This window comes from Dendropsophus ebraccatus, chromosome 1, assembly GCF_027789765.1.
Source record: "Dendropsophus ebraccatus isolate aDenEbr1 chromosome 1, aDenEbr1.pat, whole genome shotgun sequence".
NCBI classification, from domain to species: Eukaryota; Metazoa; Chordata; class Amphibia; order Anura; family Hylidae; genus Dendropsophus; species Dendropsophus ebraccatus.
The window spans coordinates 196,739,469-196,757,500 of record NC_091454.1 but is presented as its reverse complement, the minus strand read 5'-3'; the positions used below and the strand labels follow the sequence as shown (position 1 = coordinate 196,757,500).

Genomic DNA, 18,032 nt, shown 5'->3' with positions numbered 1-18,032 from the left:
GCGGGGGGGCGATCGGGCGGCCGGGGCTGCGGGCGGCTGGCTGGAGCATATACTTCACCTGGTCCCCGCTCCGGCTTGCTGAAGACATCGGGAACCACCGGAGCCGGGATCAGGTGAAGTATCAGCTCCGGCGGCCGGGGGGTTAATGGGGCGGGCTGCAGACAAACTCGCAGCAGGGATGTACATCCCTGCTGCGTGTTTGTCTGCCATTAAAAGCATAGGGCCGGGATCTGCAGCGAGTCTCGCTGCAAAAACGCAGCATGGAGACTCGCTGCAGACCCGCCAAGTGGGTTTGTAACCTTAAAGAGTCACTGTCATCAGAAAAAAGTTTGGACATGTCAGAGAGACCAGTCAAAATTTTTGATCGGTCATGCCTTGAGTGTTCAGACCACAACCAATCAGGAGAACAAGCGGGGAGAAATCTGCTCGACGCATTCCTTTCCTGAGTCTGTGTGACATGAGGAGACGGCCACATAATGGAAGTCTATGTAGCCGCCTCCTTACACAGACACAGAGCGGGGAGAGGAGTGCACGGCAGCTCACTATACTGATCTGTCAGGCTCTGTGAACACTCAAACCTTAAAAGAGGTATTCCAGGAACAATTCACTTCCACAGGATAGGGGAAAAGTAGAATATCATAGGGGGTCCAACCTCTGTATCCCCAGCCAATGTACTTATCAGGCCCCGCCTATTCTGTTATAAATATAACCGGGGGGAACGGCGCGTGACCCACGGCTCTATTAATTCTATAGAGAGACAGAAAGAGCCAAGTACGCTGGAAGAATATTGTCCTTGGAGCTTAGCTGCAATCTGTGGAGGCACTGGCAGCAAGCGTTCATTCTCCCTACAGCGCCTCCACAGTAAGGTTGAAGAATTACAGATGTAAAGAACCACTATAGGTAACAAAATGCATCTTTGTTCAATCCATATCATTCCATGAAATCCATATTATTACAACTGTAAAAAAAAAAAAAAGTCCCACAGAGGTCCCCCTAGTGGCAAAATATCATGATTATCCATACACCCCAGGCCCACAATAGTATATATAATGTACCAAATAAGAAGTGCTGCCCAAAACAAATATATAAATTCAGTATACAACTGCTACTGACAAGTTCATATTGACCCATAAAATAAGGGAAAAGAAGTTGTTCGGGTGGCATGAAAAAATAGGTCATACCCACTTCCCCCCAAATCTTCAAAACTAGTATTTGCTTCTTCCTTGATCCTGCGATGTGTTATCTGAGAACTATCTGCTCAGCCAATCACTGAGTGAGGCGGGAGACGGCTGCAGCCAGTGATTGGCTGAGTGAGACAACACATCACGGGAATAAGGAAGAAGAGGGAACAAATGGGTCCTGGAGCATTGGAGTGGCAGCCAGCTGTGGGGTCTCTGGGGAGGTGAGTACGACTTTTTCAGTTTTACATCATCCCTAGCTCTATATATATGTATATATATATATATATATATATATATATATATATATATATAGGCTTCACTTCCTGGATAACATGATGATGTCACTTCCCGGATAACAGGGTGATGTCACTTCCTGGATTACATGGTGATGTCACTTCCTGGATAACATGGTGATGTCACAACCCGACTCCCAGAGCTGTGCGGGCTGTGGCTGCTGGAGAGTGTCCCTCCAGTGCCCTGTGTCCCTCAGTGTCCCCCTGCCATCATCCTCTCCAGCAGCCACAGCCCACACAGCTCTGGGAGTCGGGGCGGGACATCACCATGTTATGCAGGAAGTGACATCACCTTGTTATCCAGGAAGTGACGTCACCATGTTATCCAGGAAATAACATCACCATGTTATCCAGGAAGTGACATCACCATGTTACTCAGGAAGTGACATCACCATGTTATCCAGGAAGTGACGTCACCATGTTATCCAGGAAATGACATCACCATGTTATCCAGGAAGTGACGTCACCATGTTATCCAGGAAGTGACATCACCATGTTATCCAGGAAGTGACGTCACCATGTTATCCAGGAAATAACATCACCATGTTATGCAGGAAGTGACATCACCATGTTATCCAGGAAGTGACATCACCATGTTATCCAGGAAGTGACGTCACCATGTTATCCAGGAAATGACATCACCATGTTATCCAGGAAGTGACATCACCATGTTACTCAGGAAGTGACGTCACCATGCTATCCAGGAAGTGACGTCACCATGTTTTCCAGGAAGTGACATCACCATGTTTTCCAGGAAGTGACATCACCATGTTTTCCAGGAAGTGAAGCCTTGATGCAGTAGTAAGTGAAGGAAAAAAAGCACTTTATAAGCATTTACCGTAATAAGTGTATATTGGGGATTTTTTGGGGAATACTTTAATAAAGATTTTCACTGGACTTCTCCTTTAAGACAGGGATGGGGAACCTTCGGCCCTCCTGCAAAACCACAATTCCCATCATGCCTGGACAGATAAAGCTTTCACTTTGGATGTGTAGGCATGATGGGAATTGTAGTTTTGCAACAGCTGGAGAGCTGAACTTGGTTTCTTATTGCCGCACACAGATCTACTGACCGTAACCCTTTCACTACCCCAGAAATATTGAATAAAAGGTTTTTTCTTTCACATCTTTATAAGGTTACTATATTTTTAATGGTGACCTCATAATCCAGCTCTATAGATGAACTACAAGTCACACTTATGTGGAGAACAGTAAGCTGCAGGGCTAATAGCACAGGTAGCCATTGTGGTCCAGTTCATCCCTACAAATGACAGCCTGTCATGTTACAGCCCCCTCGCTATGAGGCGTTGTTTACACGCAGCTCGAGCACACCCAATGACGTCACCGCGCCGTCCTCTCCACATACCTCCGCACGACAATCCTATTACCTGTTACGTGACGCTTGTTTTCTGCAAGTGCTGCCGGGTGATGTAGTCCCCTTTGTCTTATGCGGCTATAGTGGGCTGAGCGCCGCGTACTACAATTCCCGTGAGCCACCTCGAGGTAAGGCACTTTAATGAGTTGAAGGTCTGTCCAGTGAAGGCTCCGGGGGACCCAGGGGCAGCGGGGAGCGGGTGGGTATACGGAGGGGTAACGCTGTGTGTGTATTGGGGCACCCTGCGGTAAAGCAGCGGTAGCTGCAGATGTGGTGTGAGTGCAGTGTGGTGGATAGGACGTGTGAGCCTGTGCCCTTTCTTGTCTTATATGGAGTGTGTACTGCCTGCTGGCTGGTGACCTGCTGCTGCCTGTCTGGCTGTACGAGCAAGCGTATGTATACACAGGGGGAGTGCATGCATGGACACATCGTTCTATATACTGTGTTTGCGTCTTCTTGCTATATGTATATGTGTATAGTGTATGTATGATACATAATGCACACTACATATGTGTATATATATATATATACATACACAAATTCTATTGTGTGGGTGCATACACAGGAGATATATATATACACACACAGTCACATATAGTGTGTGTATGTATATATATATATATATATATATATATATATATATATATATACTATTGTGCGGGTGCATACACACGATATATATATACATACACACACACACACACACAGCCACATATAGTGTGTGTGTGTATATATATATATATATATAATGTGTATGCATATATTTACATATACAAGACTATGTATATACATGGATGGGTACATATATATCCCAATGTATAGAATTATTGTTTTCCTTTATATAGCGCCAACCTATTCGGCAGTGCAGTACATACATTGTCATCACTCACGAAGCTCACAGTCTAATTTCTGTATAGCTTCCGGAAGGCTGGCTGACAGTGATTGTGCTTTCTCTCCATGGCGTGTATATATTGGCATCCTGTCAACATGGGATACTGATGTATACAGGCGTATAATGGTATGAGCCTCATTGACTTTAATGGCCCAGGCATGGTTGGCCAATGACTACTTATGGTTTTAATTTTGTGGCCAATCTAAGCAAATACACGCTTGGATAATGACCTGAACACATTCACATTGAAGTATTTAGTATCAGTATAAGTCAGTCCACCATAGAGAAATCCATTCATTTAGCTGTGAGCCGTCTGTATTGTGCTTGATGTACCGGAACAGCAGCTGTAGGGAAGGTAAATTCCCTCTACTGATTTTCTCTGTTCTATGAAGGAAGTAAATGTCTATTAGCCCATTGGTCATAAGGCCTTCCTCTAACATGTGGCTTCCCTTGAAGCACAATGTCTGTCAGGTAGACATTTGGAGAGACTGATGAAAGCCTTTATAGGGGTCCTATCCATACGCAGACCATCAGTGTTTCATCCATCCTCAAAAGGAAACACTTTGTGACACTTCAGAATAAAAAAAATACCAGCCAGACTCTCATGAAGCGTGTCCACTATATGCATATGCTTATGTCCCTGTGACGGTTCTGCCATAGGCCATGACGTTATCAGGTTGTTTTCTGCTTCATATGACTATTAAAGGGGTACTCCCAGCGAAAATCTTAGTTATATAGATTTATAATATGCTTTTATTTAAAAATCTCAAGTCTTGCAGTACTTATGAGCTGTTGTATGTTCTGCAGGAAGTGGTGTTTTATTTCCAGTCTGACACAGTGCTCTCTGCACCATGTCAGGAACTGTCCAGAGCAGTAGAGGATTTCTATGGGGATTTGCTACTGCTCTGGACAATTCCTGACAAGGACAGAGGTGGCAGCAGAGAGCACTGTGTCAGACTGGAGAGAAAACACCAGTTACAGCAGCTGATAAGTACTGGAAGAGGAGATTTTTAAATAGAAGTAAATTACAAATCTATATAACTTTCTGAAACCAGTTGATTTGAAAGAAAAAGATTTTCGACAGAGTACCCCTTCAATTTTCCAACATAATCCCGGGATTTAAACCCCATTCACAGTAGTCATAGTCAGCCCTTTAGAAGAAGTACAGAAACATAGAAGATTATGGACAGACAAAGACCACCAGTCCATCTAGTCTGCTGCCATAATCAATGCGTAGCCTCCGCTGCATAGATCCTGGGGCCCCTCCCCCGAGGACCTTAACTGTCAACTGGGCGGTCATCACAGTTCGGTTATTAGACGGGATTAGTCTGCAGGTTCACTCTCCATTTAGAGCATTGTTCATTGCCCCCTGGGGGCTATGTTCACACTACGTAAGTCTCCGGCCGTAGCGCGTTCCGTGAATAAGCGTCCGGAGATTTACGTAGTTTGCGTACAATGGAAAGTATATGATGTACGGCTGCACAGTTCACACTACGTACGAACTTACGCCGGGATCGTATGCGGCGCCGTAAAAAATGAACCAGACCATTGTTTGAGGACGTAACTTACGCCCGTAGTGTAACATGCGGTCCCGTACGTAGTGGAGATTTCTTCATTTTTGCACTTTTCTTTTCGGATCCAAAAGGTTCTGTGGAGTGTCCGGGGCTAGCTGAAGATATCCAAGTAAAAGAGCGCTGTCAGATCGCTACGTTGGGCGCTCGGGAAGCGTAAGTACACTGCGGGCGTAAGTTCGCGGTCCGTACGTAGCCGGCCGCAACTTGCGTAAATCCCCGGCCGGAGTTTAACACGTATATGTCCGGCCGGACATATACGTAGTGTGAACATAGCCTTAGACTGTAACTATGTCTATAGGCTGTAATAGGGGATGCATCCGTATACATGAATTTTCCAGGTGTCGGTGAGATCCGTCGGCGTTTATACTTTTTGCCAGCTCCCCTTCTCATCACTGTGCGTTATTTGTTCTCGGATCAGGGTTGTATTGAAGAAGATTGTAGGAAACAAACCTGTATAACTAGATGTATTCAGTACATAGCTGCAAAGTATGTTACTGCCATAGGCAGCCTTTGCTTTTAGTCAGGTGTTACTTTGCAGGTGGCATCACGATGGCGCTTCCCGATATGATTATTACATGTGGCAGATATCGCCATGATCTGACCCGTTCGGCAGGGTCATTGCCACATGCGGACCCGGTTCTGCCAGTCTTTTCAGTGACTGCTTATAGATATCAGTGTGACCATCTCCTCACATTCTGTAGTGTTGGTGACCTGTCCTATTAGCTACACTTCGGACACACCTAGCAGCGGCTATATATATGAGCGGGTGGCATTCTTGGGTTATAAATGAGTGATGAGCCAGTGACTTGTATTACAGCACACACAGGGACGGACATGTGCAGATACTAAGGGCGTGTGCACCTGTGTGTATGTAATGGCTATACAGGGCTAGTGATGCAATATACAGAAAGAAAGTTAGAAGTCTATACTGTTCTCCACCCATAGGTTTTCAGATCTGCATAAAATGCCTTAAAAACATCCTGTAGCATAAAAAAAGCACACAATGTGCCATAAAACAAAACAAAAAAGTGCTTTAAAACATAAAAAAAAAGCTGATTTTTTTTTTTGCCTCATATACTTTGTGAACATGGGGGAGATTTATCAAACGTGGTGTAAAGTGAAACTGGCCCAGTTGCCCCTAGCAACCAATCAGATTCCACCTTTCATTTTCCAAAGAGTCTGTGAGGAATGAAAGGTGGAATCTGATTGGCTGCTAGGGGCAACTGAGCCAGTTTCACTTTACACCATGTTTGATAAATCTCCCCCCATGGTCTATAATAATGGTTCCCTAGCTATACAATAAACAAATGGGACTATATTGACGTCACAGTTTTCTCTGCATTTGTTCCGGTTCTTTTAACTGTTTTATGTCGCCGGGTCATGTGACCATCAGCCAGGTGGTCCTGGTTTACCAGGTGCTGACACAGGTCCTACTGCTGCAATCAACAGGGGGCACCACCTGAGGCCCTGACTTCAAGTGGGGTGGCACCAGAGGCAATATTAATATGGAGCACTGAGGGATGTGGTTACATGCTGCTTATGCAATCTTTGTTTTCTTTGCTTGTACAGGTGGTCAGTGAAATGTCCCTTGTTCTGGTGGTGAGTGCCTGCTAATGGTTTGCGGTGGAGTTTCCTGTACCGCCTGCTCTTCCCCCTCCCTTGACCCCTGGACCTTCCTCACTAATGACTGGCTGGATTGTCCTACCCATCAGCCTGAGTGCATTCTCCATCCCTGGCATATGGATTGTGTAAGTAGCCAGCGTAATGCATAGCCTCATGTTCTGAATGGCAGGTGGCTTTTTTTTTTTTTAGGTTTGTAGTGTACTCCACACTGCATCCTAGTAGTGGTCTGACTAGTGCATATGAATGCAATAGAGAGAAGGGTCCAGTCTGGTGGCCAGAATAAGGGAGCTGCTGTGCCCATGGAGGACCAGGACCATGGAAAACTTCTGTTATCCTATCATTTAGCCTCTAACATTTTATAAGAACAGAAGCCCCAGGAAGTTTTACTAGTTTGGTGCTAAGGGGAAGGTGTGGGTTTTACTGACATGTATACCAGGAAATGGTGAAAGGATTCTAGTCACAGTGTCCTTTTTCTTGTTTCCTCCAGGTACGCAATGGCTGTCATGAACCATCACGTGTGTCCTGTGGAGAACTGGTATAAAACACGCTCTCACCACTTTTCTTCTATTGTATATTTAATAGCTTAGGGTACAGATGCACCAAAGCAATATCCAGCGCTACAAAAACATGGCCACTTTTCCCGCTCTCGTCACCAGTTCAGGTGCGGTTTGCAATTAAGCTTCATTTACTTTGGAGTCGCAAACCCCACCCAATCTGGAGACAAGAGAGGGGGAAAAGAGGCCATGTTTTTGTAGCGCTGGATAACTCCTTTCACTTTCATTGGGAGATGGAACTTCCCTCTGGTGATATGAGGATGAGTGTACACCAGGTCTATGGTCGGCTAGCGGTACAAAGAGGAGAAGGGAACTGGAAAATGTTTAGTTCTGTATGAAAAGTCTTACCGGATTGTGATTTTATGCTTAAAGGGGTTATCCAGTGCTACAAAAACATGGCCACTTACTTTCAGAAACAGCATCAATCTTGTCTCCTGTTTGGGTGTAGGTTTTGCAACTCTGCTCCATTGAAGTGAATGGAGCTTAATTGCAAACCGCACCTGAACTGGAGACGAGCGTTGCTGTCTCTGAAAGAAAGTGGCCATGTTTTTGTAGCGTTGGATAACCCCTTTAAAAAAATCTTGCTTGACTTTATATTTTCATGAGTAGGAGCTCAGTTAGTGCCCAGATTTGCTTTAGTAAATATATATATATCTATCCGGGGTAGGGAATCTTGGCTCTTCAGCTGTTTCAAAGCTTTGGCTGTCCAGGTATGATGGGAGTTGTAGTTTTGCAACAGCTGGAGAGCCAAGGTTCCCTACCCCTGATATAGAGCAATGTTTCCTGTAATGAAGTATATGAACCCTTTCCGCAGGACGTACAACGTGACGTGTTCCGATGACAATGCTAAGCAGGGGACACCCAAGACGTGCTGTACGCTGGATGATGTTCCCCTTATCAGGTCATTTCCTACTCGTATTGCTGCATCTTCTCCATATACACCTTGTTCTTGGTTTGACAGTCCGTTCTTTCTCCATCCAGTAAGTGTGGGACATACCCACCTGAGAGCTGTCTCTTCAGTCTGATCGGGAATGTCGGGGCTTTTATGGGTGAGTTTTCCCCAAGAAACCTCATGTATCTTCACTGTGTCCACTTTTGCCACCAATGTCCTTCCTATCCACCCTCACTGACATCAGTTCCCCTGTCTGTCCTACACTTATCACCTCCACCCCCTCCGATGCCATTGCCATCTTTCTACCTCAGCGTGTTCCTCTCCATTTGTCCCGTGCCCCCCCTCAGCCCCGCGTCCTCTGTCCTTCCCTCCTCCCTGACTCTCCTCTTTCTCAGTGGTGATGATCTGTTTGCTGAGATACAGTCAGGTTATCGAGCTCAGCCACAACTCCTGGCTGAACACTGTTGCTCTGATCTCCGGCTGCACCAACGCGGCAGGACTAGTCATGGTTGGAAACTTCCAGGTAAGCTGCCACTAGTCTATACAGCTTTGTGTTTGCTTGCATTAGTGATCACGTACAGTATTGAGTTCCACTTTCTAGTAGCTTTTTTTTTTTCTGCTTGTCTGCTGCTACTTTTTGCCATCTTCAATAAGTTCTTCACCTAAATTTAGTAAACGTAATATCGCTGACGGCATAATGTGCACCAACTCTGATGACATACTAGCTTTGAATCATGTCAGACAGGTTGCTAGGGGGATATACTTCCGAACAACCACAGTGTTTTTATGGGGTAGTCACCAGCTTGCCTCTCTATACCCAAATGCCTCACTATACCCATTAGTCCTGTTAGTGAAATTCACTAAGGTGGCGAGAAATGGCAAGTAAATTTAAGGTGAACAGCTTGTGCGGCCTGTGACGCGGCTTTCTGATGTGGGTCGGTTTGTACTATGTAGTTTGCACTAAATAGTTTATTCTTGGCAGGTGGATTACGCCAAGTCTCTGCATTATATTGGCGCAGGAGTGGCGTTCCCAGCCGGGCTGTTGTTTGTGTGTCTCCACTGCATCCTCACCTACCATCTGGCTGCTAGTGTTCTAGACTACTGGGTAGGACATATGCGTGTATTCCTGACCGCTGTGGCCTTAATATCCCTTGTCCTGAGTATCCTTTACGTACAAAATGTCCAGCGACTCGATCAGTCAGAAACTTTGACATGTCTGGGAGACACTTGAGACACCAGTGTACTACAAGCCCCACAAATGCTGTATCATTCCCTCTACAGACCCTTACACCCACAGAACACAGGTAATAGCCCCTGCTTGTACTGCATACCACAATAGCAGGGATGCAGTTCTTCCTACTAAAATGGTATATGTGCTAGGGTCCTATGAGACAAAGCGATTTTTAACGACTAATGATAAACGATGGCAAACGAGATTGTTTATTGTTAACCGTAAAATCGTTCACAATATTACACGGAACGATGGTCGTTAGTTATGATCGTTGCTACAATCGTTATTGCGATCATTACAATGATCGTTTACTCCTTCTGATCCCAGCAAAACAATGAACAATGTGCTATTACACTGAACGATTAGTGAACAAATGCGGAACTTGAGCGAACGAATGTGGAATTACAGCGAACGATTAACAATGATTTTAGGGTCAGATCTAAATCAACGATCAAAGACACACAAACAATTTTTCGATCATTGCCTGCAATTACACAGAACGATTATCGTTTAGATTCGAACAATATAATGGTTTTTCGCACGATACTCGTCCCGTGTAATAGGGCCCTTACACTATAAACAGCAGGGGGTACTGGTGTAGTGAAAACAATTTGGCCAAGTGTTGTTTTTTTTTTTTGTTTTTTTTTTTAAGTAATTCCTTTGGTAGAACCTAGAGTTTCCCATCTAAAACCAATTGGGTTACCCTTTAAGGCCATGTTCACATACTGTAAGATAGTCTGTAGTCAAAGTTCGGCTCCCGGCCATACTTTACATTGTGGGCTATGGCAAGTTGGAGCGGAGGCACACCCGAATGTGCATGCATTCCAGTTAAGATAAGGTAATGCAAGACAGTGGCCGTGGCCGTTGTTTGACACAGCCATGTCACACAACGGCCGCTGTTCTTGCTGTCTGTGAAGATGGCCTAGAGACACTATTGTGAACTTATTTTATTTTTTCAAAACCAACAGGGGTTGTGATCACAAGCAGTTTTGCTATATACTTTATTTGTTTTTACGTTTTCTGTTTAAATCAACATTATACATGTGGCCACCAGGTGTCTCCCTTTCTGTTAAACTGCGATCCATGCTTCCTCCATGATGATATTTGGTCTTTCCTCTGTTCAGAAACAGAGACCAAACACAGGAGGTCCCAGTCCTTTGCACGCTCACAGACGTGGCACACAGAGCAAGACATGTATACAGCTGGTGCACATTCACACTCAGAAGCAGAGAATCCTGAGGATGCTCGCATTATATGGTCAGCTCTCCTGTCACACAGCACCAAAAGCCTCTGTGCCAAATATCAGCACAGAGGGAGCATGGACTGCAGTTTGACAGGAAGGGAGACACCTAGTGGCCATGTGTATAATGTTGCTTTAAAGGAGAAGTCCGGCCAAAATTATTTTTTTATATGTTATTACTTATGGAAAGTTATACAATTTTCTAATGTACATTAATTATGGGAAATGCTCATATACTGCTATTTCCCTTAATTTAGTGTATCAGGAAGTGTTTGAATTCTCTCAGATCCAGTGACGTCACGACGAATGGTGTAATTCCTATGGAATGTCCAGCAGGGGGCGCTCTCTATATAGAAGTCAATGAGTACCATTGACTTCTATATATAGTGCGCCCCTGCTGGACCCTCTATAGGAATTACAGTGTATGTGAATGTAATGTTATGTACTGTACTTTTGTGACTTCATGAATACATTTATGGAATACTTTGGGGAGCAAGTGTCCTTGTTCCCCAAAGTATCCCATAAATGTATTCAATGAATACATTTGCAGGGCACCGAGCAGGGAGGGAGAGAGGTGCCATCTACCTCCCTCCATGCTCTGTGTTGGGCACATATACAAAGTACTACTCCCCCATTATTTGCAGATAATGGGGGAGTAGTACCTGTGCTATCCCTATCACCGCCTGTGCCGCCGCCACTCACACAGGGGCTGCTTTTCATGCCCCCTCCTCTTCCGCTCCCCCTCCTCCTCCCGGCTTCAAACTAACTATCGCGCCGCTGACTCCCCGCCGCTCCGCGCCACTCCTCACTATCCGGACGGACTTCTCCTTTAAAGGGAGTATATTGCAAAACTGCTTGTGATCACAACCCCTGTTGATTTCTTTAAAAGAAAATTGTGACAGGTTAACATTTTTGGCTGTGGGAGCTTAGGAACAAGTTGTGGTGTATATTTCCCTTAACCTTCTATCCAGGTGGCGTTTTTTTCATCCATGAAAGCTTCCTCCTTCAGCATCTGGCTGCAATCTGCGAGTGGATCTTCGTCCTGGACATATTGGTCTTCTATGGAACCTTTGCTTATGAGTTTGGTTCAGTCTCCACGGATACAATTATGGCGGCTCTACAGAGCTCGGCCGCTCGGAGTTGTAAGTCACCGGGAAGCAGCAGCACATCCACCCACCTCAACTGTAATCCTGAGCGGATTGCCATGATTTAAGAACCATGTGGTAATGGGCCGATGACCCACCAGTCCCAACACTCAGGATTATTTTTAAAACTTTTTTTTTTTCCCCCTGTTTTTACCAAATATTATCTATATATCTATGAAGAAATGTAAGCCAATTTTAACTCTTTTACAGCCGGATAGGCCTAAGATAGTCTTGACTGGCAGCAAATGGGTTTGTGTAAAACAAGAGTATTCACAAAGTCTCACCTTTTTTCATGTACATTTTCACATTTAACACTTTTGGGGACTTTTTTTTATAAATATATTCACATATTTCTTTTATTTTTCCATTTCTTTTATGTGCGAGAGTATTTTAAAGGACAGCCATTGCTTAAAACATCTGGAAACTGCTAACCTCAAGTATTGTGATACACAAGGGATTACCGATTCCATTTATACATTGCCGTCTCATGTACATTGACCTAGTTCAGGAAATAGCAGCTTTCACGTTAGGAGTGTGACTGTTACAGGACATGGGGTATTGGAAGATGCTCACATACCCTTAAAGGGGTTATCCAGGATTACAAAACTTCAAAAACAGCTCCACCTCTGTCACCAGGTGGTATTGCAGTTCAGTGTCATTCACTTTAATGGAACTGAGCTGCATAATCACACCCAAACTGGGGACAGGAGAGGCGCTGATTTTGGAAGAAAGCAGCCATGTTTTTGTAAGCCTGAATAACCCCTTTATGCACTTTATCAAGGACAGATTCCTGAATGCTAATTTTAGGGTAGGCGGTGTAGTGAGTTATTTAGTGCCTACCAGATAAACCCTTTATGCCTAATTTGTGTTTGTCCTTTTTAAGTGCCCTGCTTCTTTAAAGGGGTATTCCACAGACTTTTAAGCATCCTCGTCATCACAAAAAACCCTTTGACGTGTCACAAAGACATAAAATATTCTGAGTCAACAAACTAGAGAAGCACACTGTTATGTCCGTCACTCCAGGAGGAATGCTCCATTATACCTCTATGGAGTCAAGGAGTGAAGTGCATAACCATACGCTTCTCTTGGCTTGTTTTAGAGATTACTGGGGAGTCTGACCCCAACCAACAAGTCAAATTTTTTTTTTTTTCCTAATGACAGAGACATACTCTTGTCTGATAGGTGCAGGACTTTTACTAGTTTTGAAAATGGGGGCCCCATGTCAATTGTTCTGTAAGGCTAGATTCACAGAGGATGGATCCGCAGCGGATGTCACCCTGCAAATTCGTAGCAAAATCCGCTGTAAATCCCTTAACTCTCAATCAAATTCCATACGCGCAGCGAAATTGTCATCCCTGGCAGCCTCCTTTAACCCCCCCGTGGCCTGATGCATACATTACCGGGTCCGCACTTCGGCTTGCTTCGGGAGCCCCAGAAGTGTGGACTCAATAGTGTATGCACTGGGCCGCAAAGGGTTAAGGGGGCTGCTGGGGATGACAATGCTGCTGCGAGTATGTAATCCTATTGAAAGTGACAATTAAGGAATTTGCAGCGGATTTCACTGCAAATTTGCGGCGTGAATCCACTGATCCGTCCTCTTGTCAATGTAGCCTCAGTTAGCAATGTGAGGAATCAGTCAATGATTGTTTAACTTTTTCTGCAATTCCCATAAACTGTAAAAACAGACCCTATGGATTTGACATCACTTTACGGAAGGTGCAACCTCTGGGACCCTTGAGAAAGAAAGGGCCACAACACTGATTCCGCACTGTTTTTCCCTACTCAGTATGGCTCCCAGCAACTAGGATCTGCTGGCCCCAGGTATGTGAATAGAGCTGTACTGCAGTTCCCCTGCACTTTGGTGACCAGGAGCATTATGGTGCAAGAAAGGAGCCGCAGGTAGAGGCCACAGTGCTGAATCAATACTACAGCCCTCTCTTCATAGGTCAGGTGCTAGAGACTGCATCATTTCATGGGACTACCCCTTTAAATCAGATCAGTCAGCCCTTGTCTACAAGTCCGTTTTAGTAAATCATTGAATTACTCATTTAAAAACAATGCTGGAACATCTTTCACTGGACAATTGGTGATTACTAGGGATTTGCGAATTTAGATGAGTAGTAGTGAAGCGCTTCACTAGGCTTGGCAGTCAGATTGTCAGCTGGCTGCCTTTAAACTCTGTGCTGCTCCTTTTCAGGTGCCTGGAAAAGCTGGATCCAGTCCTGGGAAATTAGACGTTTCCTAGAACTGGATCCAGCTTTTCCGGGCACCCGGAGTGGAGCGGCACAGAGTTCAAAGGCAGCCAGCTGACAATCTGACCGCCAAGCCTAGCAAAGCACTTTCACTACTAGTGTAAATTCGCTCATACCTAGTTATTACTATTCCCTTGTCAGTAGGGTGTGTCCCTAGACAGACTGATAGTATTAGCTTTGATTGAACAATGTAATTGTGTAGAAACTAAATCCTTTGACAAGGTGCATAGTAACACCCAGTTGTCAGTTTATTCAAATATTTCTAGGAGGGGCAATGTATTCCAGACACGTTATTTTATAGGAATGCAAGTATTTACTATAACAGCATTAAGCACCTAAGAGGGGGTGCCAGCTCTCCTCATATATGACATAGGTTTTGTGTAACACTAGAGGGCTTATATTATATTCAATGAGAGAGAACATACCATTGTGCCATGCTGAATGCCTGGATGGATGCAATCCTGAGTAACAGTGTTAGGGCTCGTTCACATGTCGGCATACTCTGCTAGCCCATTTGCTTTAATGGACTAAACATGGTCTTCCAGTTCACTCCATAGCCCAAACAGATACTTTATTTTTGCAGGATTCAAAAGCACAGTAGACTATTCTTTTAAATGGGCAATGGCACTTTAAATAAAACATACCTTTCAAATGTGACAAGTTTTGATCAGTCGTGTTTAGACCCTGACCATTCATTAGATTCCCATAGACGCCCTCCGAATGTAAGTCTATGGGACCGCCTGTCATGCAAAGAGTGAAGTGTTCAGCTGTGCACTTCTCTCCCTTCTCATTCTTTTGTTTCACTGGGGTCCTGGTCGATCAAGACACTTGACATGTCAAGAGTTCTTTTTAAAGTAACAGGTCCCAATAACTAATAGTATAAGCTTGGGAAATGAACAGAACAAGCCACTAGTAGACTATGTTTGGTCCGTTAAACTCATTGGGTGTGCTGTGGTATATGTCGCCATACTTTTTTTTTTGCCTGTATCTCAATGTATACCAGCTCCATACAGCACAATGTGTGAATGGGGCATTATTCCAATGATGGTGATAGAAACGTAGCATTCCACATAGAACATAGCGTCTGAAGGACCCTATATTCAGTAAATCAGCACAGAAAACAGATAAACTAGGTGATAGTTATGGTTGCCACGTGTTTGTATGCAGGTCAATATTGCTGTAAGTGTTGCGTTGCTTCGCAGACCCTTGGTAGAACTGATGCAAATATCGATACCTCACAATTTCCATATTTTCCTAACACTTTTTTTTATATAAATATATATATGTAGGACATGAGAACTTTTAGTTTTATATGTTACATGGTATAAATGTTTATCCAGGGTAACTCCACGTCCTTCATAAGTTCAGTATTTGGCAATAAAGAAAAAACAAGAAGCAGTACACCAGATTAGCCACTAGGTGTCACAATGCAAAAAACTAACCAGGGCAGAGGCAATGTTCTGTTACGTCATCCACTTCAAGGTCGCGTATCCACAAGCCTTAAAACTTTTTTGTGTACGGCTTTGTTCAGAAAGGACTTCTTTTCCTGGAGAGTGACTACTGCTGCTTCAGCCGGGTGGGAAGAGCCCTTCCTGTCTGAACTGTTACAAACTTCCTCACTGCCACTTAACACATACAGGAAACCTTGTCCTGAGCACAGCAGAGCCAGGATTCCTGTTTTCTCTGCTATCCCAGGGGATCCACACTGTTCTACATGCTGCTCTAACAGAGGCTGGGGGCCTTGTGTGTTACAGGATAGCTTTTTTATTGTTAATAAAGGTGGAATTTTATCAACTGTTCTCCAGCGTATTATTCCTGATACTATACAAGAATAATTGGTGTCTAGAGATGAGCGAACAATAGAACTCTTCAAATCAGCTAGATTCTAAGTTAAAGGTTATCCAGGATTAGAAAAACATGGATGCTTTCTTCCAAAAAAAAAAAAAATAGCACCACACCTGTCCTCAGGTTGTGTGTGGTATTACAATTCACTATAATGGAACAGAGCTACAAAACCCCGCACCCAAACTGAGGACAGGAGAGGTGCTGGTTTTGGATGAAAGCGGTCATGTTTTTCTAAGCCTGGATAACCCCTTTAAAGAGGTTATCCAGCACTACAAAAACATAGCCACTTTCTTCCAGAGACAGCACCACTGTTGTCTCCAGCTTGGGCAGGGTTTTGCTGCTCCGTTCCATTGAAGTGAATGGAGCTTAAATGCAAACTGCACCTGAACTGGTGGTGTTGTCTCTGAAAGAAAGTGGCCATGTTTTTGTAGCACTGGATAACCCCTTTAAGGGCCTGTTCACACAGAGCAATCCCACCTGCCTCAGTGTGTCAATGGGAGGGCTCGCGTGCCATGTCAATTCTTTGAGCAGAGAGCGATGGAAGGGGAGGTGTATGAGCCCTCCCATAGAGACACTGTGGGACACTGATGTAGACAGCATTCCGCCACTTTTGCTCTATGTGAACTGGCCCCAACTCCTGACAGTCCTACAGACAGCTGTAGTAAACTGCTCACGCTCTGTGTGTGTGGAGGGGAGTATCAAGTGGGGAGAAACCCCTCATACTATCTATATGCCCTGACAGGTGGTGGCACAAGATAACCCAAACTTCCTAACAGATTATTACTAACCAAGAATTTAGCTGTATTGTATAGTTACATCTTACTAGTGTATAAAGGTGATCAACTTGTTTCAGATTGATAGAATCCCCAAGAATAAATAAATCATATGCAATACAAGAATCAGCTCCATGGCCTGATGGAATAGCACACGGCTTGTTGGCTCTGGGCTAGCTCCTCAGTGGTCTCTATCGTGACAACTCCTCTAAACCCAGACGCTAAAGGGGGAAGCATATGCTCATCCATGTCACGAGTATCACTGCTGTGATAAGTAGGACTGAGAATATTATGTTCCCCAATCAACATTAGAGCGGTGGGGGCAGCTGGCTGGTCAGTAGTGTGTAACAGATCCTTCCAATGACTCAGGGTTTCAGGACAAAGGTCATGCTTTCTATACGCAAATAAGAAGGTCATATACAACCTTGCCTATATTATTTTTAGAAAAATTAAAGTACTTGCAATGTATGCCTATTTCTACATGCACAAATGTTCATGATCACCAGAATCTGCCATTAACCCTTTGAGGACCAAGCCCAAAATGACCCAGTGGACCGTGCAAATTTTGATCTTTGTGCTTTCGTTTTTCCCTCCTCCCCTTCTAAGAGCTCCAGCACTTTCAGTTTTCTATGTACAAGGCCATGTAATGGCTTATTTGTTACAGGAATAGTTGTACTTTGTAATGACGTCTTTCATTTTACCATAACATGTATGACGGAATCCCAAATATATTATTTATGAAGATATAAATAGGTGAAATTGTAAAAAAGATTGCAATAGGGTAAGGTTTGGGGGGTTCCTGTGTCTACGTAATGCACTATATGGTAAAAGTGACATGATACTATTACTCTATAGGTCAGTCCGAACACAACCATATGCAGGTTACACAGATTCTCTAATGTTATATATATTTTTTTTATTAAATCCTTTTTTGGCAATTAATAAAATGGGCCTATTGTGATGCTTATAACGGTTTTATTCTTTCACCTACGGGGCTGTATGGGGAGTCATTTTTTCCGCCATGATCTCTAGTTATTAATACCATATTTGTGAACATCGGACGTTTTGATCAATTTTATATATATATATATATATATATATATATATATTGTAACATAAAATCGGTAATCCGCGCACTTTTTTCCCTCTTTTCGTGTACGCC

The 18,032-nt window shown here is 44.0% G+C and overlaps 1 protein-coding gene across 2 annotated transcripts; it reads left to right on the top strand.

Moving 5' to 3' along the window:
- The first annotated feature begins 2,845 nt into the window (after positions 1–2,845).
- Positions 2,846–14,140, top strand: TMEM150A (transmembrane protein 150A). 2 transcript variants are annotated; one of them, XM_069959255.1, is made up of 8 exons: positions 2,846–2,977; positions 6,885–7,063; positions 7,426–7,473; positions 8,307–8,393; positions 8,474–8,541; positions 8,780–8,907; positions 9,367–9,544; positions 11,827–14,140. In XM_069959255.1, the coding sequence occupies exons 2-8, from the start codon at positions 6,999–7,001 to the stop codon at positions 12,066–12,068; spliced, it is 816 nt and encodes a 271-aa protein (XP_069815356.1). In that variant the 5' UTR covers positions 2,846–2,977; positions 6,885–6,998; the 3' UTR covers positions 12,069–14,140. The 2 variants fall into 2 exon arrangements, with proteins under 2 accessions (XP_069815356.1, XP_069815273.1); XM_069959172.1 differs by lacking the exon at positions 2,846–2,977 and adding an exon at positions 2,981–3,048.
- Positions 14,141–18,032: the final 3,892 nt, after the last annotated feature.